This window comes from Agelaius tricolor, unplaced genomic scaffold, assembly GCF_023055355.1.
Source record: "Agelaius tricolor isolate 1412-34295 unplaced genomic scaffold, bAgeTri1.0.p SCAF_6, whole genome shotgun sequence".
Lineage (NCBI taxonomy): Eukaryota > Metazoa > Chordata > Aves > Passeriformes > Icteridae > Agelaius > Agelaius tricolor.
Window position 1 is genome coordinate 30,362,718 of NW_027269266.1, and position 17,426 is coordinate 30,380,143.

The window sequence follows — 17,426 nt, forward strand, 5'->3', positions numbered from 1 at the left end:
GTGCCTATTAACACCATGCAGGAATTACACAAACAGAAAACACATTCCACAGGAAAATCATGTTAGTTTCAAACAAGGTGCAGTTTTTTAGGCAAAACTGTAGCCTATAAAAGGGGGCAAAAGGCTTGAGCTGGCATACGTGGTTTAGGCGTATATGGAAGTGCCCATGTACTGTACCTGCCCTTTCCAGCTGCCCAACAACTGTCAGCAGAGTGGTGTTTACAGAGCAGGAATGATCTTTCCTCTCAAATCCACACATGTCAAACCATCTTTAAAACTGACGCTTCTTCCACTGCCCTCTGGCCCACGTTCCCAAGCCGTGGTACCAATCAGCACCCTCAGGACGCATCCCCAGGTAAACCTGCAGCTGTGTTCTGGCTCCAGAGTGCCACAGGCCAGACGCAGCTGGAAACCCAACAGGTCAGCTGCACCCGGCTGGGAGGACAAGGGAGACCACAAGGCTGAGGAGCAACAGAACGGGCGGGAATGGCTTCAAATTGAACAATAGTAGGTCTAGATATCAGGAAAAATTTCTGTGTGGGTGGTGAGGCACTGGAACGGGTTGCTCAGAGAAGTTGCGGATGCCTCATCCCTGGGAAGCGCTCAAGGCCGGGTTGGATGATGCTCTGAGCCACCAAGGTGTCCTTGCCTACAGCAGGCAAGTTGGAACTGGACGACCTTTAAGGTCCTTTCCAACGCAAGCCTTTCTATGGCTCTGTGACCCTGTCCGAGCCCGCCCCACCGCCCGTCCCCGGAGCCAGCGGCTGGCCGGGCGGAGGAGCCGCGGGCCCAGCGGGGCCTCCCAGCACCGCCCAGGGGCCGGCGCCGCGCGCGCGCCGCAGCCCGACCGGCAGCCGGCTGCACCAATCAGGAGAGGGGGCGGCCCCACCGCTGGCCAATGGCGAAGCGCCGTGCCGGTAGGGGCGGGGCGCGGGCCGGCATGTGGCGGGCGCTGGCGGGAGCGCGGCGGTTGCTGCGGCCGCTTGGGGCTGCGGCCAGGGGCGCCCCGCGGGCGGAGCCGCCACCACCCCGGGCCCCGCCGGGTCGGGGCTGCGCGGCGGCGGGAGGCGGAGCCGGGCCCGGGGCGCTGGGGGCGGCGGAGCAGCGCCAGCCGGCAGGTAGGGCCCAGCCCGGGGCCGCGCTGCGGAGGTGCCCAGCGGGACCTTGAGCGGAGTGTGCCGCCTCTTGGAGAAGGGGCACACGTGGAATCGCGCCTGCAGCTGCGGAGGAGCCTCGCCGTGCCCAGTGCCGTGGGACCGGCCGGGGCCGCGGGCTCGGGGTCACGGCACTGGCACCGGGCCGGCACGGCCTCCGTAGCGCTGCTGGGAAGCGAGGAGCCGGCCGTGTGCAGGGAGCCCGGGTGCCGGTCCGGGTGTGTGTGAGGGATCCGTGCCGTGCCCGTCGGTAACAGCCTCGGGACAGGGACAGGCCTGGTGTGCGCGGGGCTGGGCTGCGGCTGTGGCTGTTCCGCACAGCTCCTCTAGCCTGGATCTCACCGAGACGAGCAGTGCCTGGTGATTTTCATCCATCCGTTCTCCAGGCAGGCTCTGGAGGCTTCTCAGGTGGCTACCAGGCAAATATTTGACTTCTGTAACCGCTGTGTCTGGAGGATCTGTGGCCACTGCTGGTTTTCAACATGTGTGACCACAGCAAAAAGTTGAAAGAGTGCCCTGAGGTGAAAGCCTTATATTTACAGAGATCTGATCCAACTTCTTATCCCCATTCATGCATATAATTGTAGCTATTGTTCCTTTGTTTGGCTTTTTCTTCATATTGGAAAATATAAAGCTTGGCTTTGTGCTGGTGCTCAGTCTGCACTAATGTTCATTTTATAGTGGCAGACTAGCACTGCTGACAGATTCAAATTATGCCTAACGTGTGCATACAAGTTGCATCTACGTAATTAGGACAAATTAGAAATAAACTTTTTTCATGGTGTGAACAGAACATAGTTTCACTGATTTACTGTTTTGTAAGCTGGCTTCCTTAAACTGTTGAAGGACTAAAGCTTCCTCTACAATATCATAATGCTCTGCACCAGATCAGGCTAGGGAAAAAGAAAAAAAGTGGCCTTACTCTGCCTGCAGATAAAAAAATGTCTTCACTCTGCATCATGTCAGCTCCATTTTTGAAATACTGGTTTCTTCTGCTTAAGATTCTAGAACAGTTTAATCACAATGTATTATCACAGATTGTTGAAAACCATTGTTCTGAAATATTTTCAGTTTTACCTGTTGTTTTAATAATGTCTGAGTCCTTAGGTTTAATTCATCTGCATTGACAAGTGAATGATAGTATTGGCTTTTAAATAGCAACAAGAAGAAATAAGTAAGTTAGCAAAAACCAAAGTTTCATTTGGGTGACTGTTACATCTAGTGATAGTGTTGTTTACTGGAAGAGTGCTTCCTTCTCCGCTTTGGTGGCTGTAAAAGTGATTTTAAAAAATCTGCAGTTCATGTTGCATTGTCAGTATCAAACCAAACTCAGAGTGAGTGACTAGCTTAGGCTAAAATTCAGTTAATTGTTATTTTATGGCTCTAAATGGTTTATTTTTGCAATTAAAAAGAAAATTTGCCACTGTACTATTTTTGTATTTGCTCCAGATACTGTTCTTCCAAAGTTCAACATTGACTTGGCTGTAGCACTGCTGAGGCAGGAAAATGCTAAAGACATCTGTGTCATCCAGCTATCTCCAGAACTAAAATACTGTGATTATTTTATAATTGTGAGCGGATTTTCAACACGGCATCTTCATGCAATGGCAAATTACATGCTGAAAATGGTAAGACCATAGTTCTTGCTGCTCTCTCTGAGTTTTGGGAATGGGTTTAAGTGTTGTGAAGGGAATTTCCCCAGGATTGTATGTGTAGGGGTGTACCAGGTAAGATTAAACTGATGGCATTATGTAATTTAGTCCTGAATACATCTAGGAAGTAACTGGGTTTTTTCCTTTAGCAGTACTACACAAAATAAAGGTATTATGTTTTAGAAACAGACCTCTCTGTGTGTGGAACGCTGAGGACATCACAGTTGGGTGGCTAGAACATGAATGATGTGAGATGGTGATGATGACCTGTGTCTGCCTTTATATTTGTCCAGCAAGCACCATTCCTATTCCCAGTCATTCAAAAGAGCTGTTCTCAAACCTCAATCCTTAAAATTTCCACTTTCTCAGATATATTGTAAGGCTGGAAGAAAAGTTGGCCTCCTAAGAGGCACAGGATCGGCTCATGAGCTTTAAGCAAACTGGTAGTTAATGGTCCCCCTGCTGTGCATGTGCTGCAGGAGAGGAGAGGTAGCAGCAGCCATCCTTGCTCAGAAATCCTCTGCTGTTTGCCTTTGGAAGATAGAGAACTTTGCAGCAAGGGAATGGAGGTCAGAATAAAATTACTGGTCAAGCTCAGAGACAACGGTGAAACTCAGGAGGGAGAAACTTTCTTGCCTGAGAAGAGCCATACAGCTGTTAGAAAGCCCAGCATGAGGAATATGACCAGCCCCATCAGTCAGCTGTCTGTACTCAGCCTGGAGTTTGCCTTCTCACCACCCACTCTATTTCCCTTCCTGACCCTGTTTTTCCTTTCACTCTTGGTTTTGCTCTCTTCCTTCCGATCCCACTGGTTGCAGCTGTGAGACTCATGGGGGAAAGGAGAGTGGGAGAGATGGTTTAGCTTTTCAGGGCCTTTCTGAGCAGGTATGGGGAGTTTCTTATGTTCTCTGCAGGAACTGGCTCATCTTTGCAAACCAAAATTTTGCCTTAAGCTGGAAGTTGCATTAATGTGATTTGAGTATGCAAAATCAGAGTGCTTAGTATGTACTCTATTGCTTTATAACTTGCTAGTCTTAGCAGTTTTTCATTTCCCCCAGACTGGGAGAGATCAGTGGGTACTACCTGCCCAGCAAAAACTTGGCTGGGCTTCATGGCTGCACCCTCTGGTGGCTGTAAAAGCAGCAATTTTGCAAGGGCAGAGCCTCTTGGGAGGCATTGTGTCCTCCTGGGCATCCTGAGAAACTGGGAAGCCTGGTCAAGTACTTGGGGGTGGCTGAGTTCATCTCACACTGGAAATTTTACAGGTAAAAAGTAGCTGAAGCTTAAGAGGTAAAGCAGAGCAAGTGCTCCAGAGTGCTGCCAGGCATTTGGCAAGCTTTACTACCATTCCTAAACCCTTATGATTTACTCACAGTAAAGCAAAGAGGTGCTCAGGTGGAGTATGAGATCTTCCTGTTTTGCTTCCAGAAGCTTGTGAATGGCAAAGGCCCACATCCCCATCTGGTTTCATGTCAGAGGAAGAAGCTAAGGCTTGGCTGTATTGTAACTGTACACCTTACACAGCTCTAAAGATAAGGCTTGGAAACTTGTACCAGGAATCAGCTTTTGCAACCTGATGATAGCTGATGGCAGTTCACACTGGGCTTTTTAGCATTTTGAGCAGACTGTTGGAGTCTTTTGAAGATACCTCACAAGCCATCTTAAAGAAAGGAAGGTAGAAATGGTTCTGAATTGACGTTTTGAAAGTTTTCCATGCTGGTTTGCAAACTAGCATCATTACCCAGCAGCTAACATTGTGTGGAACAACAATGAACAGCTGCATTTTGTGCTCATTGCATTCCCAGTCAAGTGAGGCTCATTTGCCAGCCAGCCATGCTGGTACATGTTGGTTTGTGTTCTGTCTTCCATGGCAGAATGGACTTCTGGGGCCATTTCTATTGATACTCCAGTAGAGGAGCAAGTAGGTTATGGCCAGATCTGAAAGTAACCATACTTCAGCCTTGAGCGGTCAAGTTTCTCCAGCTCTGGTGGGTGTTTGGGTTCTTCATGTACTGCCTGGGGAGAGCTGAGCCTCTCAAGCTGGCACCTACAGAAGGCCCCACAGAGAACTGCATGCTTTTCCTGACTGACCTTGTGCAGCCCTGCTTTGAGCTTCCCCCTCCCCTGACCCAGTAATGGAAAGACAGTAGTATTTAGTATTCATCTTGATAAAAGATACCTACAAAATCCTTGGACAATGGTATGGGAATCCAGAGCATTAGGATTTCAGATTTGAGAAATCTGTATGTATTTTCCAGTAGTGCAAATGTATATTAGCCTTTTTCTTTTTGTGCAGACTCCAGGACCAGCATGAAGCAATCTAACCCATTTAAGCTTTAAAACAACTCAGCAAAATCAAGCTTCTCTGTTAAGTTTGAGTGCTTTTTAAATAAATGTAAAAGACTTAGTTTTCTGCCATTCCTTTTTTTTTCCTCAGTACAAGCATCTCAAAGAAGAAGGTGGTCCTCATACTCAGATTGAAGGAAAAGAGACAGATGACTGGCTGTGCATTGATTTTGGTAAATATTTGTGAATCTGAGAAAAACAAAGTTCTGCATGAGCTCTTTGTTGACAGAAGCATCTCACCATGAACCCTGGTTGCTGTGGAAAGTTCACAGTTCTCTGCTGTTCGGGAATTCCAATTGTTGGTTGAACTCACTGAGATAATAAATGATTTTCCATTAAATATCTTTGGCATTGAGGAAAAAACAGTAACTACTCTTCAGTGGCTAAAACAGGTCCTAATAAATTGAAGGTAACAATAGTGGGGAAAAAAAAGCTACTTCAGTCAGTTTCCTGAGGTTTCTGTTATCCATGTTTGGGTAAATGGGAGCTCATTGTACACTGCCTTACTAGTGAACTATTGAACAGACTTTTTCACTGTCCAGATCATACCATCACATGGGGTAAAACCTCAGTCCTAAGACACTGAGTTTAATTCTTTATTCTACAAGTGTGAAACTCTACACAAATACAAAAGACTACATTCAAAAATCAGTTCTCCTTCACTACTACTTTTAGAATCTCACCCCCTGGCTTGGTGTTTTGACCTAAAAGATTAAAACTTCACTTACAGATGAGTGAGGAGCACTGCAGCCACTGATGTTAAGCCTTGGCTACCTTATGATAATAATTATTGAGGGTAATAACTGAAACTCAATTGGAATTCAGGGGAATAACTGCAGAAGAGTGCATGAGACAAACACTGGAATTAACATTCTCTGCTGTTCGCACAGAATTAATGAAAGCAGAAAAACTTAGTACATCAAAGTCTGAACCTATTTCATTGTAAAAACCACCTGAAAAGTGTGAGCAACACACCTAGGAAAAATTACTTTGGCTTTAGCAGAATGCTGACAATACAAGAAAGCTTAAAATCTGTCTGTCACCTTGGGGGACTCTTTGACTGAAATTCCTTTTGTATTTCTTCTGTCCCATAGAAGTCATAATTTCTTTGGTTTGGAGTCTTGTGATAATGTCTTATTTTAAAGTATTGTGTCTCATATCTTGACTGGAGTTTTTTGAAAGACTGACAAATTTCTAACACTGAGAAACTGGAAGCAGCAGCTTAGGAAAGGACTTTTATCAGCTGCCATGTTGTATCTAGCCAGAAAGGGGGTGGAGGGCTTGAACTCTGCTCAGCTGAAGGTGTAGCAGTGCTTTACTGTTCTCTTTAATTCATTATGAATTTCTGTTCTGTGCAGGTAACATAGTGGTTCATTTCATGCTGCCAGAGACACGAGAAGTTTATGAACTGGAGAAGCTGTGGACTCTTGGTCCCCATGATGACCAGTTAGCACAGATGATTCCACAGTCCCTGCCAAAGGACTTCATGTTTGGACTGACTCCCAACAGCAGTGATCATCTTGAGACAAGAACTTAAAGCAGCTACTGCGTGGAAGGAGGACAAGTGTGCCTGAGTCATACAGTCTTGAGAGCTGAGTAGTCAGCACAGTTGATCAGTACAAAACAGTGGTTTTACTGGGTGTGCCCAGGTAGAGTTCTGAGCAAGCTAAAGTGAGCAGAATCATAGAATCATTAAGATTGCAAAAAACCCTCAAGATAAGAGTCCAACCATGAAATGTCAAAGGAATCCTATCAAAGCTTCCCAGGGGAGCCATTGGCTTAGTAGAGTTTGCAGTGAGAGGAGCAGGGCAAAGACAGCTGCTTAAGCTGGAACTTATGCTCAGCCTCTAGAGTAATTGTTTTTCTAATATCTTTGAAAGACACCCTGTAGTGGCAGTGCAAAACAGACTGGAGTGCTGCAAGGAAAAACTGAAATACTACAGTTGAGATGACACTTCTTGTGTTAAGCCATTTGCTTCTGGTCACAATAAAGCAAGTCGTGGTCTGAAGGGGGGGACAGAAAACAGATTGGTGTTACTAAGAACATAAAAGCCAAGAGCAACAGTGACAAATAAATGTGCTTTGAGTTATCAGAACAGTAAATAAGTTTTCCAGCCAAGGCAAACCTGGTTTTAATAATAAAAAAGCCCCAAACTGAAATGCTTCAATTACTTGTTTTCATGTGAGAGGATTCAGCTCATCCTTCATGTGCAGTTGACTCCTCTCTCAGCTTTCCTCTCACCTGCTTTCTGAAAAGGGGCACTGAGACAATACACTATGGCAGTGAAAACCTTCAGCTCTTTGAAGTGGGAATGGACTGTTCAGCAGTTTCAGAAGTCACTGTTCAGTGTTCTTAGCATGACTGATGCATGGTCTGATAACCAGTTAAAGAACGTCAAGGTGGTAACCAATTTGTCTGTATAAGACAACATGCTGTTCTGTACTACAGGGCAGGAGTGTTACCACTGGATTAGGATCTCTTCCTCTTGGGGAAGTTTGCTCTGCCATGTCTCAGAAAGCAGAAACAGGAGATCTTCAGGGTAATGACCTTTTCTCCTCATAACCCACAAATTACTGCAAGCCCTGTCTGTATCTCTGCCCTGCACAGCAGCCTCTGTTCATAAGGCTCAAAGTGAGCCTGGTCTTTGTGCTCACTTTGTGTAGCTGTGTTGTTCAGGAGAAAGTGTGTTTGTTTAAAAGAATCCAAACAAACCAAAACCCACTTCTCCCTCTATTTCAGGTCATGTTTTCTTGCTGTGTCTAACCTCCATTTTTAATGAATGATTGCCTCCAAGTTCACCTGCTCTTTGATACAAGGCAGCAGATGGGTCTGCAATGAAGGGTATTTGTTAAGTGTAGTTAAACCATGCAGGTAAAACATCTTTGCCCACAAAACGAATATGTTGTTGGGAAATATAACTGCAGAGAAAGGTTTTTAAAATGCTTTGTGACACTTTTTGAAAGTAATCACATGGGAGAAAGATAACCTTGGCTGTCTTACAGCCTGATGGGCTCTAAATCAGGCATTTCCTCCTAGGAGGGATGCGTAGGAGTAACTTCAACTCAGTCATTCCCTGAAACATTTCCCTTTTACTGCTATTGTGGATAAGTTATATCTGCTGAATAGAGGTAGGTGCAGCAAACATTACACCATCATATGAACCCACATTTAGTAACCAGAACCAGGTACAGTATCCTGTCTGAAAGAGAAGTAACAAAAGGAGTACCCAGAAAAGAACAGCTGTGTGAACAGGCTAGGACTCTTAGAGGTGAAGCAGGTTACTAGTCTAAAAGACAAGACAAAAAAAAACAAGAGAAAAGAACCCAGTAAAATAAACAAATATAGCTGACTTAACTGGCAAAGGGTAATGTGAAAAGAATGTGAAAAGAAGTTCTGTGAACATCTACTGGTTGCTATTAAACAATCAGAACTGCCAGCCTAGGGAAAGAACTTGGTCCTCATCCATTTAAAATAACCATTTCTAATCTCTGGTGAGTTGCTGCTCCAACCACGTTACCTGCCATCCTTGGTGAGACTATGGCCTGATAGTCCCAGAGGCTGGGAGGTAGGAATTGACCCAGTCTGTGTGATCAGTACTGTGCAACACTAAAGCCCTTTTGGAAAAAAGACATTTGGGAGTTATTTCATGTGGATAAATCAGGTGATTTCTGGGTAAAATAAAAATACCAAACAATTTGTGCAAAGAGTGTGTAGATTTAGCATTTAGTCCTTCTGGATAGGTACATGTAAGGTTTGGCTCTGTGAAGGATCCCTTGACAAGATGAACAGGAGAAACCATTAAGTGAAACTTTTGTCATAATTTCTCTGATTTCTTGCACTGCATCTGAGTAACTTCATTTTCAAGCCGTGTTTGTGTCCATCACTTGAGCTAACATCTCTGTTAGCATTCAAGCTGGGCTCTTTCTCAACAGTTTCTCATGTTGGTCTAAGAATCCTCCACATCACCCATATCAAGCCCAGGCTGTCTTGCACAGCACACATGCTCTGTTTAATGGAAAAGAGCGCATGCCTTGGAAATTGCAGCTTAAGAGTAAAAGCTCTGGAAGGTTAGAAGCAACTAAGAATGTTATGATAAAGCAAATGCTTAAAACAGTCAGAGGGTGAGTTGTCACAAATGCACCAGCAGTACAAAGCAAGGCTTGCCTTTTTATGCAGCTCAAGTGACAGACTGCTGTTTCTGAGAAGAAAGCTTGATATTGACATGGAGAAATGAGCTTAGGGGGCCCTGTGAAATGCAATACTCTATGCAGTGCCTTCTACAGACATAATTTCTTCAATTCCTTCTTTCTGCTGGTTGGTCCCAGGAAATGAGCTGTGAAGTAGGAAGGTGAATGAGTTGGGAAAACAAGTTGGGCTTCCCAGTTCTCTTTGAAAAGATACGGTATTGTGTAATTCATGATGCTCTTTCATTCCCCAACTCATCCCTCTCATGTAAGCATTCAGGTGAACATCTGGTCTCCTTTTACTCCAAATAATGTTAACAAGGATCTAAATGGAGAGGTGATACACCTCACTGGCAAGTGGTGTGTTTGGGTGGTCAGGGTAGGGGTGAGAGATTGCCAGCACACTTGTTTGTTGGCTGTGTGACTGATTGTGCCTGTCCAAGCTTCTAGGGCCACATTGATGACAAAGCTTCATCACTCCAAGACCACCACCGTAAAGACTGGGTAAAAAGTGCCTCCCCTCTCCCCCACCACCCCCTCCCAAAAAAAATTACTGCATTTCTAATCTCATGTTTGTCCTGACAGTCAGGAGTGTCAAGTCCACATTCCTTCCACAGCAAATGAGCCCAAGTGAATGGTGCACAGCAAACCATGAAGCATGGGTTGTCCTACAGACTTTTTGGCATTCTTAGATGGGAAGGGGGAGATTCATTACAAGCCACAGAAGTCAAAGCTTCTTTTGGGAAGTGCAGACATTGTAACCTGGCTGTCCTAGCAGCTGTGGAATGAATACCTGTAGGTTACTGCTCATCCTTATCCAGTTATTATGGAAAGAAAACCAACTTGATCAAAGCACCGCAAGTACTCGGGATGGTCTGTCCCTATGCCTCAATAATTTAAAAAAACACCACACAACTTTATCTGATGATAGGAGTTAAACTCTTTATTCCATTCAGAGGCATCTGGCAAGTAGAGCTGCATTGGGGGGCACATTACAGATGAAAAATGATCCATACTTTCTGGATATTGAAATCATTTACAGTATTTACTTTCTAGCTATTCCCAAATACTCCAAATTACCAAGTCTCAATTGAAAAGAAAAACATGAGATACCATATTAAGTCTAGAAATTTAAGAGAGATGACAGTATTTAAATCAGCAGATGTAAATGCAGCGCCTATCTGTAAAGTAATTTTTAATGGAAAATAATGAAGTCAAATCCTTCTCAAATGTTAAGAAAGGAACATCCGACTGACTTAAGCCTCAACAAAAATTAAAATGCTATGTACTTTCCATACTTCAGTAATTTTAAATTCATTGTAAGAAAAAAAATTATCCTAAAGGCTAGATGAAGGTCACTGTCAAAAAAGGAAAAGAAACTCATTTTTCTTTGCTAAAACTACAACATAAGTTTGTGGTTTTTAAACCAATTAGTAAAGAAGAGATGCAGGAAAAACACTTCAGACCATTTTCAAAATTATCTAATCTGTACAACAATGATCTTTGGGAAAATTATCTAGTCTATGTAGTAATGCCTCTATTTCAACATGAACCTAAGAGGTAGATAACAAAATGATGAAACAAATGTTTTTGCTCGCTGTGCCCCTCAAATCAGTGCAGCATGGTGATTCTGATCATCTCATGCACAAAAACATCACAAAAAAAGGTTCAGAGGTAATAGCATGGCTCTGTCGACCACACACACACAGGCGCGCACGCGCACACACACACACAGCAGTCTTTATGCACCATGTGTTGCCACATTTTTTTTTTCTTAAACTGAGGTAGACTGAAGTTTATTGTAGAAACTTGAATGTGTCACTATTACCACAATCATCATTCAAATTACATTTGGAAATTTAAAAATTTGGTAACTTTCCTGTTATCCCTGCCTTTTGACATTTTTTTTTTTGTTCTCCTCTAATGGTTGGTTGCAGAACGTGCATAAATCCTGCTGCATCTATTATAAGCCAGGCTAGAGAGGTTGTTGTTTTGTTTGTTTTTTTTTTCTTGTAATCATTTTCAAAACCTTCAAAGTGGCTTAGTGTGGCCCATAACAGCGGCTGGATATGTAAACTTAGCCTTTCATTATCTTTCAATGTGATCAAACACTGTTTGACCTTCCCCCATCGTGGTAACTGAAAGCAGTATGATGTGATCTGCAGACAGCAGAGACCCTCCTGGCCTCAAAAAAATGCTCCAGCAGATCAAGTGTTCTATCAAACTGAAGATGAAGCTTGCTCTTTGAACAAAATGGCAAAGTCCAAATGGGCTGCAAATGGTTAAATGTAGCATTATTAGGTAGTGATGGTCAAAGGCACAAAGGGTTCATGCATTCAATCAAGTAGCACAAAAAAAAAAATTCAGCCTCTTGCAGCCTTCTAAATTTTTCCCCCAACCCCAGCCTCTTGCCATCACTTCCTTGTCCTGTTCCCAAAAAAGTACCGTCACAAACTTTTTCATCCCATCTTAAAAGAAAACTAAACGGCATTGCTGCTATCAGAATGTTGGCATCATTCACTATCTTTTGAACATTCATTGAATTTTTTTTTAAACAAATGATGGTGTTGAAGCCCTCAGGAAATCTGAGGCTGTGTTTTTTTTACCCACCTTACTCCCATCAGCCAGCAGCTAGAAGTGCTCTACTATATTTTTCCCCGATAAGTCTGTAGTACTCCTGGCTGGTGGCTGATCAAATTTTAATTTTTTTTAAAAAAATAAAATGCTCAAGAACTATTAGCTTTATAAAGTATACAAAATACCAAAAAAAAAAAGCAAAAAAGGAACAATTTCTCATTGAGGTACTAAATGCCTGAGGTAGTTTAGTAAAATGCATATTTATCTTTTTATGCCCTGGCCAACACCATTCAACACTTCCCTTAGGTTATTCATGGCAGTGTTATGTAAAAATGCAACCAAATTATTTTTAAAAAATGCCACTTGTTTCAACATTGGGACTAACACTTAAACTCTTGTCAATACCCTTGCTCTAACCCTAGCCCACCCACAATCCCACCCTCCAAATGTGTTTATTCTTTTACAACTGGACCTATAAGAGCAATGCCTTTTCTTTTTTTTTGTTGGTTTTTTTCTTTTCTTTTTTTTTTTAACCAGTGAACTCAGAAGAGAAAGCTTCATTAAACCAAGTTCTAAAGTTGTTGGGGAATAATAAGAACAATAAAAAAGACTAACGAGTTTATGTTAAATTGTGAGAATAGAACAAAAGGGAAGTGAAGGGGTCCTTATTTTAAAGCTGGGTTTCAAAAGTTTGAGAGAGCCTAAAGAATACATTCTCAGAGACAGCGTTCAACGGTTGCCTGGTCCTCGAACAGGTGATTGGCTTGGTGGATCTTCTGCATAAAACTTCAACAGGTGCTCACCACCTGTCTCTCTGTCACACAGTCTGTCTTTGGTCTGGCATCTGTCTCTGATGGGCCATTTCCTAAACCTTTATTTCCGTCTTGGCTGAGGCTGTCCGCTTTGCAATGTTTTTTGCTGTTGCTGCTGCCTTCTTACCTGAGCCAGTATTTCCTGAATTTTTCTCTGAGCAAGCTGAAGGACACAAAGAAGAAGAAACAACCCATCATGATGCCATGCTGCAGTGACTGCTGTTTACAACCAACAAGAGATGCTACTGGGATTAGGAAAATCTGGAATGACTAGATTTCTAGTACTGACTAGATTACTTGTTAATTAAAATACACTTGAGATTAATCATGATGTACAGCCTAAATTTGTTTTTTCTTCTCTTTTCGACCTACCACAACTACTTGCATGGTCATTTTTCTCATCTGTAGTATATAAAGCATGAGAATAGGTAGATGACTACCAGTGTTGAGATTATTGAAGCTACAGCCTTAATTTTACTTCTCTGGAAATACAAATGCTTTATAAGAACCACTGTTGTAATAAAGAAGGTACAATTTTTTTGTACACTAGGGTAACCAGAAGGTCAGACTTACAGGACTTCCCAGCCCCCTCATCTCCTTTCTAAACTACAAGTCACCTGCAGCAAAGTATCAAAAGGAATGAGTCTGAGTTAAATGAAGGAAGGAATCTTGTGATTCTTTTCTTTATGATATTATATCAACAGATTGGGCAACGTGGATGAATTACATATCTGGGTGTGTTCTTTCCAGATACTATGGTATGGCTTGTGTCTCTGTTCCTTCTGAATTTCAGCCCAATCACAACTTGGGTTTTCTTTTGCTTTCAGCAAAGTTTTAGCAGCGCCAGAGCCTGCATAAATTGACAGAAGAATTTAAGGAGACTGTTTTGCATATGTGAACGTGCAGTATTGTTATAAATCTCTCTCACAGGCATGAGGAAAGTTTATTGCAGCAAGACAACCAGAGGAGCCTGGCAAGCACTGCTTTCTGTATCCTGAGCAAAAGACTTCCATCCCTTGGCTCCTGCACATGGCTATAAAAGAAAGACCATGGAAACATCAAGGCAAACACAGAAAATCATTGCAGTCCTCCTACCTGGCATGCATAGAAGTGACCAGTTATTTTCACAACCACCTGATCATTTTCATCAGGTGTCTGGTCACGAGGGACTACAACTTCTGCACTTGTCAAGTTTTGAAGCTCATTTACCTATAAACAAATAGTAGAAGTCAGAAAACTTTAAACTAACAAATTATATGGTTTATTATACAACCACCAAGCCTCAAAGACACCAACCATTGAAACATCATCCTCTAAGCTACATTTTTTTAAACCCCTCACTAACAGAAAGCATCTTTATGCAGCAGTGTGCACTCTGCAAGCTGAGCCTCTTGTGTCTCTTAACATAAATTAGCACCAAGTCCTCTGGGTTTGTAGAAGTGTTTTAAAGACTAAATACAACACACAGAAGGTGTTAAATACATGACTTTAAAAAAGCAAATAGATGCCACAGTATTTACAGTTGAGTTTAAAAGTGTAAGGTCAGAAAAATCATACAATATAGGGAAGAAAAATGCCAGAGTATTTATACATTTTTCCTTCAAAAACCTATACAATATAGAGAACTTCAGACTGAGCAGGTGGGAAATTTTATTTGTTGAAATTATTTTCAGCAGCTTGTCAGGCTTCCATCATGTTAAGTAGAGGGAAGGTTAGAGTCTTTGTCTCATTAAAACTAATTTTATTTCAGAAATGCTTATCATTGTGTAATTAAAGTTTTAAATGAGCAGCTTCTCAGACATGTTTGTCCTTAAACCTCTTGCCACTGCAAGTAATGGAAGAGGCCACACTGCCTCTTCACACTTGACCTAAAGACCCTGTTACACTCAGGATGGACACCCAAGACTAAACCAAGTCTTTGCAAATATCATCTAGCTCCTGACTTAACACCATAAGAAAATACCTGAGCACCAGAAGAGCACCAGCGCCTTTTGAGGATTGAAAAATCTCAGTGATGTTATTTTATACAACAAACTGAGCCTAAGAAATGCCATCAATTTAATTGAAACAAAGATAGGTACACTTTTTTTGGTAATATTGAGGTCTGAACATGTTTTAAATTCCTACCACTTATTTAGAAATTAAATAAATCATTCTAAGATTGGCTTCAACTCCACAGCAGAAGAAAGGAAAAATGTAACAAGTACAGCTAAGAAAACAGCTCCTGCTTTAATGTAACATCAAAGAATTAGTTTAGCTAAAAGTTTAAGCTTTATGTGTATATACACACTGAATATGAAACATAACTGAGCAACATTAAGGGTTTTATTGCAGCTACTTACTGTTTTGCCTCCTTTACCAATAACTCTACCAGCAGCATAGGATGGCACTTTTATATGAGCCTCAAGTTTCACTTCTTCTTTAGGTCCAAAGAAATTTTCTTCTTTAAGTTTTCCATAGATTCTCCCTTGAGCCTGCAAAATTGCTTTTAGTTAGAGAATGTTCTTCTTGGAATCTAGCTAACATCAAGAAATTCCACAGAAAGGTGAATTCTTAGAACATAATCCTGATAAAGTATTTTCCCTAATAAATACACAACTTTTCTAAAAGAAGTCTTTGTACCAAGCTAGGAAGTACCAGTGTCCATCTTCTTAGATTGTTTGACAAACCAGGGAACCATGCAGCAATTTAACAGAGATCATTATTATTATTATGCTTTTCAGTAGAAATATTGCTTTTAAAAGAAACTACCACATTTCTGTAGAGGTAAAGAGTGGTGGAGAGAAGAACTGTAAGGCAGAACAACAATCCCAAATTTTTTATTACACCCAGAAGCACAAAATGCAACTAATTGATTCAGAAACCCATTCTTTTAAGATGCTAAACTAAAAAAGCCACAACACCCCCAACAAGTCATGGTCTAAAGACTCCAATTGAAGCAAAGAGCTTGCTTTTACAATCCATTACAACATATTGTTTAAAAATAAATAAATTTGCACTTGCTCAAATTTCCAAAGTAAAGAAACAAACTGCCCAAATCTAAATAGTTCCATGGGAACGGTATTATTCCAACCAACACACAGTTCCTTTTTCTGGGAAGCACACAAGCACCAGATAGCAAGAAGAATGTCCACTGAGAGTAAGGTTGTAGATTTGCTGATTTTTAAGCACATTCATTTCCTTATTCACAGACATTTTCAGTGAATTTGTGGGAAATGGTAACCAAATCTTCTACTCTTTGGCTCCTGGATGCTTCAAATGAACGTACATTACTGCTGAATTATAAAGAAAGATGGGATGTGGACTTCTTTAAAAAAAAAGAATGTAGATGGTCTTCCAACATCTCCAATCTTTCAGTTCTTGAGCAGGTCTTTAGGAAAGGAAACATCCTAACTGGGCTGCAAGCCCCTGCACAGTAAAATGGTGGCTGAAATGTGTTGTCTACCCTAGATTCCCCTTCACTTTCGTATATCCCAGATCCAAGGCAGGACAGCCATGCATGAGCAGTGGTGTTGCAGGGATGCCAGAGCTCTAGGGAGCACTGCAGCAGAGGCTCTGAACAGTGCCCTGCTCCCTTCCCATTGCCTTGCTAACAGCTGGCCCTGCACACTGCAACATCCCCAGGCTGCAGCAGCACAGGAGGAAAGGGATGCAGCCACTGCAGCTACCAGGGACAGGAATCACAGAGAGCAGAGCACAATGGAGCAAGGACAGGATGCCTAAGTCACAGGCTCTGGGATAACACAGCCTCTCCCAGAGCTCATTACTTGTCTAAGCAGCAGCTATTCCCTCTCCAAGTTGCTGAGCACCAGTTTACATTCTTGGTGCCCCAACAACCACTGTCCCAGGAGAGGAGACCCTTCTTAATCAGAGCTTAAGGAGAGCACTAATGAAGTGTGGACCTGGCCCTAAGGCCAGCTTCAGGTTACAGTAGTGATCAAAGGAAGGACTGAGCTCTGCCTCTGCCCATCCCAGCCAAGAGGGCATTGCTCACAGAGAAGCTAAAAGACTACAAGGTCTGGAGCTGATTAAAGCCCCAAGGGATAATCCCTTTCCTTCATAAGACCAGCACTGCCCAGGAGCATTGACTGTGCTACTACACTGCTGCACCTTTGCAAGCAGAGCTTAAGTGTAAAGTAGAGACTGATTGATGAGATGTTAAACTACATATGAGGTGCAGAAAAGGGACACTTTCCTCCTTGCAGGAGTCAGGTTGGAGAGAAGAGCTTCCAGAAGAAACCTGTGGGACTCCCAGTTTGTCTTGGGGAGGAAACCTGAGGACAAGCCTTTGCCTACAAGAAAAGTCAGGATAAGGGATGCCCAAATTTCCTTTGGCATGCTACTCCTTGAGGGTAAATCCACTGATATCTGATCAGTATCTGACCTTTTCCTGATCCCAAACCATAAGAGTACATGTGGCCAAGCCCACAAGCACACAGAAAATATCAAGGACACAGAGCTTCCTAGTCATGCTTTGCCTTCAATGGCATCTCAAGTGCATATGGTAACAGAGCAACAATCCCAAATGCATCTAAGTTTGTAATTACCACTGCAAAATACCTGCCCTGATAATTTTCCAAAAATCCTAAAGGCATTAATGAAACTGATATCCCTGAAGTTTGTGCACCTCCTTCTTGCAAGATGTCCTGAAGCAAAAATACAAAGTCAAAAATGAGAACAGGCAAGAAAACGATGCCAGG

The 17,426-nt window shown here is 42.5% G+C and overlaps 2 protein-coding genes across 2 annotated transcripts in view; one reads left to right on the top strand and one right to left on the bottom strand.

Moving 5' to 3' along the window:
* Window positions 1-908: 908 nt before the first annotated feature.
* Window positions 909-7,312, top strand: MALSU1 (mitochondrial assembly of ribosomal large subunit 1). Its single transcript, XM_071429196.1, has 4 exons — window positions 909-1,118; window positions 2,604-2,782; window positions 5,244-5,325; window positions 6,511-7,312. Exons 1-4 carry the CDS (start codon window positions 941-943, stop codon window positions 6,687-6,689), a joined length of 618 nt encoding a protein of 205 aa, XP_071285297.1. The 5' UTR covers window positions 909-940; the 3' UTR covers window positions 6,690-7,312.
* Window positions 7,313-10,253: 2,941 nt separating this feature from the next.
* Window positions 10,254-17,426, bottom strand: part of IGF2BP3 (insulin like growth factor 2 mRNA binding protein 3) — a 112,270-nt gene continuing 105,097 nt past the window's right edge. Inside the window, exons 13-15 of the mRNA XM_071429195.1 lie at window positions 15,069-15,200; window positions 13,822-13,935; window positions 10,254-12,889 (exon numbers count right to left, since the gene is read on the bottom strand). Coding sequence (XP_071285296.1) covers window positions 12,788-12,889; window positions 13,822-13,935; window positions 15,069-15,200 — 348 coding nt within the window. The 3' untranslated portion in view covers window positions 10,254-12,787. The remainder of the gene's footprint in view (window positions 12,890-13,821; window positions 13,936-15,068; window positions 15,201-17,426) is intronic.

Coding starts and splice junctions, on each gene's coding strand:
- MALSU1 (XM_071429196.1), top strand. CDS start 941: ATGTGGCGGGCGCTGGCGGGAGCGCGGCGGTTGCTGCGGCCGCTTGGG. Junction 1,119..2,603: donor GGAGCAGCGCCAGCCGGCAG/GTAGGGCCCAGC, acceptor TATTTGCTCCAG/ATACTGTTCTTCCAAAGTTC. Junction 5,326..6,510: donor CTGGCTGTGCATTGATTTTG/GTAAATATTTGT, acceptor TGTTCTGTGCAG/GTAACATAGTGGTTCATTTC.